General features: G+C 39.2%; 3 protein-coding genes across 3 annotated transcripts; 2 read left to right on the top strand and 1 right to left on the bottom strand.

The window, feature by feature from the left end:
* The first annotated feature begins 437 nt into the window (after window positions 1-437).
* On the top strand, window positions 438-4,247 carry LOC131108492 (gastrula zinc finger protein XlCGF57.1-like). Its single transcript, XM_058059465.1, has 2 exons — window positions 438-717; window positions 2,710-4,247. The coding sequence occupies exons 1-2, from the start codon at window positions 522-524 to the stop codon at window positions 4,188-4,190; spliced, it is 1,677 nt and encodes a 558-aa protein (XP_057915448.1). The 5' UTR covers window positions 438-521; the 3' UTR covers window positions 4,191-4,247.
* A 610-nt stretch (window positions 4,248-4,857) lies between these two features.
* On the top strand, window positions 4,858-7,896 carry LOC131108490 (gastrula zinc finger protein XlCGF57.1-like). The gene is made up of 2 exons (XM_058059462.1): window positions 4,858-5,150; window positions 6,110-7,896. Exons 1-2 carry the CDS (start codon window positions 4,955-4,957, stop codon window positions 7,834-7,836), a joined length of 1,923 nt encoding a protein of 640 aa, XP_057915445.1. The 5' UTR covers window positions 4,858-4,954; the 3' UTR covers window positions 7,837-7,896.
* A 787-nt stretch (window positions 7,897-8,683) lies between these two features.
* On the bottom strand, window positions 8,684-11,234 carry LOC131108510 (zinc finger protein 572-like). The gene is made up of 2 exons (XM_058059499.1): window positions 10,952-11,234; window positions 8,684-10,085 (listed from the first exon to the last, which is right to left on the bottom strand). The coding sequence occupies exons 1-2, from the start codon at window positions 11,127-11,129 to the stop codon at window positions 9,187-9,189; spliced, it is 1,077 nt and encodes a 358-aa protein (XP_057915482.1). The 5' UTR covers window positions 11,130-11,234; the 3' UTR covers window positions 8,684-9,186.
* Between the last annotated feature and the right edge of the window lie 466 nt (window positions 11,235-11,700).

Below are 11,700 nucleotides of genomic sequence, written 5' to 3'. Positions count from 1 at the left end.
GCATTCTTACAGGATGCAGAATATAATTATTAGCACTAAGCTAATCGTGGATTATACATTTTTCATGTCTGAATAAACTGAAGCTTCTATTTATAGAAATGAATGGATTGAATGTATGTGTTCCCCTTGTGTTAGTCTGTAACACAAGGATACACACTCCGTTCCAGTAGGTGGCGGCATACACCCAAACGTTGTTGGCGCCTTTTAAAAACAAGACGACCTGCACTTACGATGGCTGAAGAAAAAGTAGTTCCAACCACAACGTCGGATGAATTAAACATTCTTAATAATGTACTTACTTTCTAATGTTGATGCTATACATGACTAACGTATCAGAGTGTATTTTGTTTGGAGAATCTACTTTTGAACCTAAATATCTCGTACCGGAAGTATCAACATATCAGTATCAATGCGCACACAACCACTTCATCCGGGTATCTTAGCTTTCCTAGTTGCTAACGAGAGGACGAGGGAGCTGTCGGTTCTTCGCCAAGCAAAAGTCAAGTGCTAGTGTGTGGAAAATGAGTGCAGTTCAAACGCTTAGAGCGTTGGTGAATCAGCGACTAACTGCGGCCGTTGAAGAAATATCCGCAGCGTTCGAGAGCACGATAGCAGGGTACGAGGAGGAACTTACTCGAACAAAAGAAGAGAACCGGAGACAACGTGAAATACTAGACGCCGTTGTCAAACAGCCTCAAGTTGTGTTACGCAGAGCAGGTTTGTTTCATTCTTACTCATGTTTACTAACTTTATATTCTAGTATTAGAACTCTACCCAAAGAGCGTTATAGCACCGTTAGCTTGTTAGCATTTTGGTGCTTTCTTGCTAGATGCTACCATGCTAACTGTTAGCATGTTAGCATTTTAGCTAATTCACTCATGTTTCAAGGCAAATACACACGTGGCATGATATAAGGACACTATGGGACTGCCTTAACACATTTTGGACCTGGTGCCTTCTTGCTAAATGCTACCATGCTAACTGTTATCATTTTAGCTAATTTACTCATGTCTCAAGGCAAATACACACATGGCATGATGTAAGGACACTATAGGACTGTCTTAACACTTTTGGGACCTGGTACCTTCTTGCTAAATGCTACCATGCTAACTGTTAGCATGTTAGCATTTGAACTAATTTACTCATGTCTCAAGGCAAATACACACATGGCATTATGAAGGCAGCTTATAGGACAGCCATTGCACTTTCTAAACGTGATGCTCTCTTGCTAGGCGCTAGCATGATGGCTGTTAGCATTTTAGCTAATTTACGCATGTCTCAAGGCAAATTCACACATGGCATGGGACCTGGTGCCTTCTTGCTAGATGCTACCAAAATAACTGTTAGCATGTTAGCTTTGTTGCTAAATTCCTGAAGTAATGTACGCACGGCATTGCTCGGCAGCGTGACACAGCAGACTCCGGGCCGGAGGTTCACAGCACAGGTTGCAAGCCCATCAAAATTTCCGCTGGAATTTTCTTGTTTGGACTATAACTCCAAATCCAGACCTACAGGGTTTGATAAATTTGATTTTCATTCATAATTTTTGTGTGATTCAATTATGGAAAGAACAAAGTATTTAATACAAATACATTCATTCATATCTACAATGTGTTACTTTAGTGTTTACTTTATAATGATAGCATGTAAATTAATTACATTATTAAAACAAAAGAACCCCTTCCTTGGTGCCCTTTTGTCCGTATCATCAGAAGGTAACACTTTGGTGTCAGCAGATGTTGCCAGGACCCCCTGCTGGTACTTTCTGGGGAGACGGCCTAACTAAATAATGGTATCCTGGTTAACATATTTGCATGAAGAGACGCCCTGTATTGAAATGTAACACTTGACTAAGTTATATCTGTCAATTCTAAATTTTCCATCACAAAAGCGAGGCCTGAAAGATAAGTTTGGGATGGCTCAAAACACTTGGTTCTAGAGGGCGTTGCAAAACACGGCAAAATCCATCGTGTTGGATCCAAAAGAGACATTTTAAAAAGATAAATCGTCATTTATGTACTCCTATAAAGTTGGGTTATTAAGTTATTTGCTCATATTTTGGCTAGCTAACAATAAAGTTAAAACCAAGCACATAGTTTTATTACGCAATGTACACAGTTTATCACAAACACATAGTTTCACAAGTACTGATTGTTACCCACACAAAAAAAGAGAACTAGGGCGAGGACCAAGATAGGAGACATCTGGTATGCGTGATATGGCTAATTTACAGCACAAGAAATCACAGAATGTTCCAGACGCCCCGGCGCCATCCTTGCTGACAAGAAAGACAGAGACAAGTCAACGACGATCACACAATGCACCATCTTGAAGTGTATAAAAAGGCGGGCAGGGAAAGAAAGGATGCTTTTTGCAGCTACGCCGTACAAAGGACCGCTTACTTGTAGGCACGCAGGGACTGCAAATAAGCCCGGATGTCTGTATTTGGTATTGTTTGTATCAGGAATAAATACCCTGGTTTTCATATATTGTTTGGTTATTTAGTCCTCCCATATCCTCAATTCGACACCCATTTAGGAATCTTCAGGGGAGATTTCCTTCAGTTGGCATACATTAAATCAGACCGTTTTTTGTGGAAACAGGAAATCCAAAGAAATACTCCTGGGATAGGTGTTAACTCTTCCGTTCTATATAATCAAATTTTCTTACAATTTTTGTTAAACATGTTTGTCTTCTTGTGTCCTGCAGATGCCAGTAAAGAATATCTTCAGCACATTAAAGAAGAGGAGGAGAGGCCAGAACCCCCCCACAATAAGGAGGAAGAGGAGGATTACAGAATCAGTCATGAGGGAGAGCATCTTGAAGGACTGGCGGAGTTCCCAGTGCTTGGTGTCCCTGTGAAGATGGAAGATGAAGACAAAGGTGAACATGAGGAGGAGAAAGAGGCGGAGCACATGAAAATAGAAGCTGATGGAGACCACTGTGGAGGACCACAAGCAGACAACCGCTCAGCTTTACTATCAGATAGTGATGACCCGACGTCACACTCTCCCGACACTGATGATGAAGACTCTAAAGCTGATCAGACATGTCACACTGACAACACACGCTTGAAATGCGCTCAGTGTGATCAGACTTTTGAGAACAAGAGAGCACACACTGGAGATGAACCATACTTCTGCTCGATGTGCGATAAAAGAAACTTTGAGAAGGTACAATTGACAGCACACACAAGCATACACAATAGGGAAAAAACATATGCCTGTTCAGTGTGTGGTACAGGTTTTGTACATAAATGTCACTTAAAAACACACATGCGAATACACACTGGAGAAAAACCATATTCGTGTTCAATCTGCAGCAAAAGTTTTTGTAGCCAATCAAACTGTGCAATTCACATGCGAATACACACTGGTGAGAAACCATATGCCTGTTCAGTTTGTGGTAGAAGTTTTGCACGAAATGATCATTTAAAAACACACATGCTATTACACAGTGATGAGAAACCACATGCCTGTTCAGTGTGTGGTAAAGGTTTTACACACAAAAGTCATTTAATAAAACACATGCGAATACACACTGGAGAAAAACCATATTCGTGTTCAATCTGCAACAAAAGCTTCCGTTACAAGTCAAGCCATGCAAACCATATGCAATTACACAGCGGTGAGAAACCACATGCCTGTTCAGTGTGTGGTAAAGGTTTAGCAGACAAAAGTCATTTAAAAACACACATGCGAAAACACACTGGAGAAAAACCATATTCATGTTCAATCTGCAACAAAAGCTTCTGTTACAAGTCAAGCCATGCCACCCACATGCAATTACACAGCGGTGAGAAACCACATATCTGTTCAGTGTGTGGTGCAGGTTTTGCATTTAATAGTTTATTAAAAGGACACATGACTCAACACACTGGTGAGAAACCATTTTCCTGCTCAGTGTGTGGTACAAGCTGTTCCACCAAATCTCATTTGAAAATTCACTTGCGAATACACACTGGAGAAAAACCGTATGCATGTTCAATCTGCAACAAAAGCTTTCGTGATGCATCAAGCCGTACAAGACACATGAAAAGCCACACTGGTGAGAAACCATATGCCTGTTCAGTTTGTGGTAGATGTTTTACACAAAATGGTAATTTAAAAGCACACATGAGAACACACACGAGAGAACAAACATATGTTCAATCTGTAACAAAAGCTTTTCCGGACAAGGAGCAGTTGTAGAACACATGAGAACTCACTGATGAGAAAGTGTTGTGTTGCTGATTCTGAATTGTTAATGCAATAAAGATGTTTTTCTTTTAAAGATGTGTCAGTCCGTTTTTGTTCAGTATGCATCTGCATCCCATAATAGTCACTTCCTCCTTTTGGGGGCTCTGATTAAACAATGCTATCCTGGTTGACGTATTTGCATGAAGAGATTGGGAGATGTCTCTCTTGTTACAGCATTACATTACATACGGCATTCTTACAGGATGCAGAATATAATTATTAGCACTAAGCTAATCGTGGATTATACATTTTTCATGTCTGGATAAACTGAAGCTTCTATTTATAGAAATTATTGGGTTTAATGTACGTGTTCCCCTTGTGTTAGTCTGTAACACAAGGATACACACTCCGTTCCAGTAGGTGGCGGCATACACCCAAACGTTGTTGGCGCCTTTTAAAAACAAGACGACCTGCACTTACGATGGCGGAAGAAAAAGTAGTTCCCACTAACGTCGGGTGAATTAGACATTCTTAATATGTAGTTACTTTTCAATGTGTTCTTGTTAATGGTATAAATGACTAACGTATCAGAGCGTATTTTGTTTGGAGAATCCATTTTAGAACCTAAATATCTCGTACCGGAAGTAGCAACATATCAGTATCAATCCGCACACAACCACTTCATCCGGGTATCTTAGCTTTCCTAGTTGCTAACGAGAGGACGAGGGAGCTGTCGGTTCTTCGCCAAGCAAAAGTCAAGTGCTAGTGTGTGGAAAATGAGTGCAGTTCAAACGCTTAGAGCGTTGGTGAATCAGCGACTAACTGCGGCCGTTGAAGAAATATTTGCAGTGTTCGAGAGCACGATAGCAGGGTACGAGGAGGAACTTACTCGAATAAAAGAGGAGAACCGGAGACAACGTCAAATACTGGACGGTGTTTTCCAACAGGCTCAAGTTGCGTTACACACAGCAGGTTTGTTTCATTCTTACTCATGTTTACTAACTTTATATTCTAGTATTAGAACTCTACCTAAAGAGCGTTATATAACGTGTCAATGGAGGGCGGATACACTGCAGGGTTTGCATTGCAATGCAGGCTCCGCATAGCAGAGCAGCCCATCGTATTATTCCTGTTTAGTTATTAATATTATTATATCTTAATCTTCCCATTTTGTGTGCGTAACTGTTAGCATGTTAGCATTTTAGCTATTTTACCCATGTCTAAAGATAAATACACATGGCATTATGCAGGGAGGTTATAGGACCGCCTTTGCACTTTCTGAACTTGAGGCTCTCTTGCTAGGTGCTAGCATGATAACCGTTAGCATGTTAGCATTGTAGTATTTTAGCCAGTTTACTCATGTCTAAAGGCAAATGCACATGTGGCATGATGTGGGGACAAGATGGGACTGCCTTAACACATTCTGAACTTGAGGCTGTCTTGCTGGGTGTTTGCATGATGACAGTTAGCATGTTAGCATTGCAGTATTTTAGCTAGTTTACTCACGTCTAAAGGCAAACGCACACGTGGCATGATGTAGGGACACTATGGGACTGCCTCAATACTTTTGGGACTTTGTGTTTCTTGCTAGGTGCTAGCATGATAACCGTTAGCATGTTAGCATTTGAGTTAATTTACGAATGTCTATAGGCAAATACACACTTGGCATGATGCAGGCAGTTTATAGAACATCCTTGGCACTGTGTACTCGAGGCTCTCTTGCTAGGTGCTTTCTTGTTAGTTGCAACCATGCTAACTGTTAGCATGTTAGCTTTGTTGCTAAATTTCTGAAGTAATGTACACCCGGGGTTGACAGCACAGGTTGCAATCCAAAGAAGTTGTCCTGGGATAGGTTTTAACTCTTCTGTTCTATTTAATCTTGTTTGCTTACCAATTTTGTAAAACATGTTTTTTCTTCTTGTGTCCTGCAGATGCCAGTAAAGAATATCTTCAGCACATTCAAGAAGAGGAGGAGAGGCCAGAACCCCCCCACAATAAGGAGGAAGAGGAGGATTACAAAATCAGTCATGAGGGAGAGCATCTTGAAGGACTGGCGGAGTTCCCAGTGCTCCTTGTGAAGATGGAAGATGAAGACAAAGGTGAATCTGAGGAGAAGATAGAGGTGGAGCACATGAAAATAGAAACTGATGGAGACCACTGTGGAGGACCACAAGCAGACAACCTCTTAGCTTTACTATCAGATAGTGATGACCCGACGTCACACTCTCCTGACACTGATGATGAAGACTCTAAAGCTGATCAGACATGTCACACTGACAACACACGCTTGAAATGCGCTCAGTGTGATCAGACTTTTGAGAACAAGAGAGCACACACTGGAGATGAACCATACTTCTGCTCGATGTGCGATAAAAGGAACTTTGAGAAGGTACAATTGACAGCACACACAAGCATACACAATAGGGAAAAACCATATACCTGTTCAGTGTGTGGTACAGGTTTTGTATATAAAAGTCAATTAAAAACACACATGACAATACACACCGGAGAAAAACCATATTCATGTTCAATCTGCAACAAAAGCTTTCGTTCCAAATCAAACAGTGTGAGCCACATGCGATTACACGGTGTTGAGAAACCACATACCTGTTCAGTGTGCGGCGCAAGTTATGCATTCTTTCATTCATTAAAAGCACACATGACTCAACACACTGGTGAGAAACCAAATGCATGTTCAATCTGCAACAAAAGCTTTCGTGACACATCATGCCGTACAAAACACATGAAAAGACACACTGGTGAGAAACCATTTTCCTGTTCAGTTTGTGGTAGACATTTTGCACGAAATGATCATTTAAAAGCACACATGCAATTACACAGCGGTGAGAAACCATATACCTGTTCAGTGTGTGGTAAATGTTTTTTACGTAAAAGTCAATTAAAAACACACATGCGAATGCACACTGGAGAGAAACCGTATTCATGTTCAATCTGCAACAAAAGCTTTCGTTACCAATCAAACTGTGCAACCCACATGCTATTACACAGTGATGAGAAACCACATACCTGTTCAGTGTGTGGTGCAGGTTTTGCAGTCATTCATTCATTAAACGGACACATGACTCAACACACCGGTGAGAAACCATTTTCCTGTTCAGTGTGTGGTAAAAGATTTTCCACCAAATCTCATTTAAAAATTCACTTGCGAATACACACTGGAGAAAAACCGTATGCATGTTCAATCTGCAACAAAAGTTTTCGTGACGCATCAAGCCGTACAAAACACATGAAAAGCCACACTGGTGAGAAACCATACGCCTGTTCAGTGTGTGGTGAAGGTTTTGCATTCAATAATGCATTAAAAGCACACATGTCTCGACACACTGGTGAGAAACCATTTTCCTGTTCAGTGTGTGGTAAAGGATTTTCCACTAAATATCAATTACAAATTCACTTGAGAATACACACGGGAGAAAAACCATATCCATGTTCAATCTGCAACAAAACTTTTCGTGATGCATCAAGCCGTACAAAACACATGAAAAGCCACACTGGTGAGAAATCATATGACTGTTCAGTTTGTGGTAGAAGTTTTGCACGAAATGGTAATTTAAAAGCACACTTGAGAATACACACAAGAGAAAAAACAAATGTTGAATCTGCAACAAAAGCTTTTCCGGACAAGGAGCAGTTGTAGAACACATGAGAACTCACTGATGAGAAAGTGTTGTGTTGCTGATTCTGAATTGTTAATGCAATAAAGATGTTTTTCTTTTAAAGATGTGTCAGTCCGTTTTTGTTCAACATGCGTCTCCATCCCATAATATTCACTTCCTCCTTTTGGGGACTCTGGTGAGGCCTGATTAAACAATGCTATCCTGGTTGACGTATTTGTGTGGTGTACCCAAATATGTTTTAGCACATTTGTTTTAGTTGCATTAGATAACTTTGATTGATAGGCACCTAATATTTGCAAATATCTATTTTGATATATTTTTTTAATATTGAATATTTTGATGATTAAATCAAGCACTATTTTACATTTAAAAGATGTTTTCCTGCGTGAATATCAGTGAGTGAAGGAGAGAAATTGTAAGCGGAACCTTTGTCATTGTAGTCGCGCACCCCCGGTTGCTTACTCTGGGCGGACTTCCTTTCCTCCTTCGGATGCAAGTCGTAGAAAGCTACGAGTGTTTATGTGTTTTTTCCCCCTCTCAAAGACTCTCCGTCTGTTCCACAGGTTAGTAACGATTGAAATCGTTTTGTACTAAAAGATTTATACTTTGTGTAACTTTCGTAAATGACAAACAGTAATTTTGGGTGACTTTTTTTTTTAACTTGGAAGCAGTGATGGGAATAACGGCGTTTAAAATAATACCACAAACAGCCACCAGATGTCACTGTTGAGTCGAATTCACAAATGAAGGACGGACTACCCTCTAGTACTCTCCATGCTACGCTATTATTTCCAATACACTACCTTTTAAAATTATCAATTTTTAATTTGATGTACACCTAACTGACTTTATCTCATAATTTCCACTTTTTAATCACAAAATTATGATTTCTTATATCATAATCTGGACTTATTACCTCATAATTGTGACTAACATTGGAATTTATTTCCTGTCAACGACAGAAACAGGCTTCCATGAATGTCCTAAGTTTTTTTCCATGCCCTGTACTTTTTCCATGTCTTCTTCTTCCTGTGTTGAAACTTATACCACCAATCTCAGAGGGAAATACATGTTCAAAAATAACAATTTTCTCAATGGTAATTTATTTTAAAAAAGTCGGCCTGGACATGTGAGACACTGGTTACTTATATTAAAATATATCACGGACCCGTAACAGAAAATAAGATTACTTTGGACAACCTAGGATACACCATAGGACACATTTTTGATGGCCCCGCCCCAAAAAAAATACTAGTAATGAATGTAAAAAATGTGTGACGTTTGTGTTTTAACCAGACAGTCCCACAATAGTCGTAATTCAGTTATATACACAGGTACATATGTTCAAGTTCGGTTTTGAGACTGTGAAATCAGCAATCAACAGGTTTATTCCCTGTGTGTGTTTTCATGTGTTTGACCATAGTTATCCTATTAGTGAATCTTTTATCACAAACCGAGCAATTATAAGGTTTTTCTCCGGTGTGCGTTCTCATGTGTGAAACCATATTGGACTTTTCCGAGAATCTTCTACCACAAATGGAACAAATACAAGGTTTTTCCCCGGTGTGCGTTCTCATGTGCGAAACCATGCTTGACTTTTCAGAGAAGCGTCGCCCGCACACCGAACAACTAAATGGTTTTTCTCCCGTATGCGTTCTCATGTGTATCATCATATTTGACTTTTGAGAGAATCTTCTGTTACAAACCGAGCAACCAAAAGGTTTTTCCCCCGTATGCGTACGCATGTGTGTTATGATATTTGACTTGTGGGAGAATCTTTGATGACAAACGGAACAGCTAAACGGTTGTTCGCCAGTGTGCGTCCGCATGTGTCGAGCCAAATCGCTCTTACTGGAAATGTTTTCCCAACAAACTGGGCAAGTCAAACATTGTTTACGCGCCTTCTTTTTTGAACAGCGAGAGTGTTTTGGGTCATTTGAGTCGCTTTTCAAAGTTTCTTGATGGTCTTCTTCAACCTCATGAGATGTTGTGTCGTCACTATCTGATAATGGAGGTAAGAGGTCGTCTGCTTGTGATCGTCCACAGTGGTCTCCATCAGATCCTGTTTCGTGTTGTGGTGAGCTGCTGCTTGAAGGTTCTTCATGGTCTTCGGTCTTCACAGAGGCGAGACTGCCTCCCTCCTGAGTGATCCAGAGTTCCTCCTCTTCCTCTTTAACACGGGGGGACTGTGGATCCTCCTGCTTCAAAGTGGAGCTCCCATCTTGTGGCTGGGCGGGACTTTCTTGACAATCAATCACCTTCTGGACATCTACAGGGAAACAGGAAACACAAACTTCAATCCTAATCATTTTCCTCTTCTTCCGGCATAACATCTTGGAATGTATTTGATTGTTTGGATTATAATCAGAATAAAACACAAATATTAATAACAATTAATAATATAATGATATAAAATTGCAACAGTAAGATTTGTTCGTGTTATTCGTCCCTCAGTGGGGAAATTTGCAATACAAAAAATATTAATATAAATATTACGAATAATATAATAATTATAAAATAATATATAAATATATAATATAATTATAATTATATAATAATTATATAATATTGATATTAATTAATTATTAATTATTATTAATATTAATTAATAACCAACGAGCCACAGAAAAGAATCGATTTCATATAAAATGCATATAAATATATATAATTATATAATAATTATATAATATAATTATAATATAAATATATATAAATATAATAAATTATAATTATATAATATAATTATATTATACAATTATAATATAAATATATATAAATATATAATACAATTATATAATAAATTATAATTATATAATAATAAATTTAATATTAATATTAATATAACAACGAGCCACAGAAAGGAATCGATTTCATCGCGCCAGTATTGCGATACTACACCTGATATCGACATTATCGCTGTATCGATGCGCCCACCCACTAATAAATGACATTTCGGTAGCGTGGACGTTGTTTCCTTGCTGTTGGATTGTATTTATTTCGTCAAATGCTTCAGAAAACGATGTCACAGTTAGTGGTAGCTTTGTGATGACTACATATATTTATATTGACCAATATTTACAGCCTGAGTTGGGAAGACATGTTAAAAGTAGAAGAAGAGTGAACCTGTAAAGTTACCTTCAATTCGTACCACACATCGAGTCTTGCTAACAGCCTCCAGTTGCCGTCGATGTCGATCCTTCTCCGCTCTCGTTCGACAAAGTTCCTCCTCGTATGACGCTATCGTTCTTTCAAACAGCTCGAAAATTTCGTCCGCAGCCGCCATTAGTCGCTGCTTTACTAAATCTTTCAACATTTTGACGCCGTCCTGTTAGCGAATTAATTTGTTTTCTTTCTTCCTTCAAACTTCCGCCCTTTTCTTCTTCATTCCGCTCTTCGTATTCTTTTCCATTAATGGCGGGTTGCAGCCATGACTTTAAAGCTACACACCGCCCCCTGCTGTATGGAGTATGTAACGTCGGCTGTGTGTACTTTACCTGCATTACTTCCTCTATCCTCAAATAGATGATAATCTGTTTACATATCGAAATAATTGTTACATTTACTTATTAGATATTGTGTTGTGTTTTTAAATAGCTGTAAAAGAAGCAAAAATGGCATTTGAACGCTAATGATCAACGTTAAAGGAGTAGGTTTTGCCTGCAATTGCAGTTTAAGTCCCACAGAGGGCGCTATTGCATTATGGAGGTTGAATTGAAGAGCCACAAGTCGTACCGATGCACTGGTTTGGATCTTGATGTGTCTGCTCGTTGGACAACCAAGCCAATAAAAGTGAAGATAAGTGTTTTTTGAGTAGTAGTGCCATATTTTAATCATTTTTGTTGTTATTTAGCCAGCAGTAATGTGGACGAGTCGAGCACCAGTGA

The sequence above is a fragment of the Doryrhamphus excisus genome, chromosome 21 (genome assembly GCF_030265055.1).
Source record: "Doryrhamphus excisus isolate RoL2022-K1 chromosome 21, RoL_Dexc_1.0, whole genome shotgun sequence".
Lineage (NCBI taxonomy): Eukaryota > Metazoa > Chordata > Actinopteri > Syngnathiformes > Syngnathidae > Doryrhamphus > Doryrhamphus excisus.
The sequence above is the reverse complement of the archived record's forward strand: the minus strand, read 5'-3'. Positions and strand labels throughout refer to the sequence as shown.

Coding starts and splice junctions, on each gene's coding strand:
- LOC131108490 (XM_058059462.1), top strand. CDS start 4,955: ATGAGTGCAGTTCAAACGCTTAGAGCGTTGGTGAATCAGCGACTAACT. Junction 5,151..6,109: donor AGTTGCGTTACACACAGCAG/GTTTGTTTCATT, acceptor TGTGTCCTGCAG/ATGCCAGTAAAGAATATCTT.
- LOC131108492 (XM_058059465.1), top strand. CDS start 522: ATGAGTGCAGTTCAAACGCTTAGAGCGTTGGTGAATCAGCGACTAACT. Junction 718..2,709: donor AGTTGTGTTACGCAGAGCAG/GTTTGTTTCATT, acceptor TGTGTCCTGCAG/ATGCCAGTAAAGAATATCTT.
- LOC131108510 (XM_058059499.1), bottom strand. CDS start 11,129: ATGTTGAAAGATTTAGTAAAGCAGCGACTAATGGCGGCTGCGGACGAA. Junction 10,086..10,951: donor ATGTGTGGTACGAATTGAAG/GTAACTTTACAG, acceptor GTTTCCCTGTAG/ATGTCCAGAAGGTGATTGAT.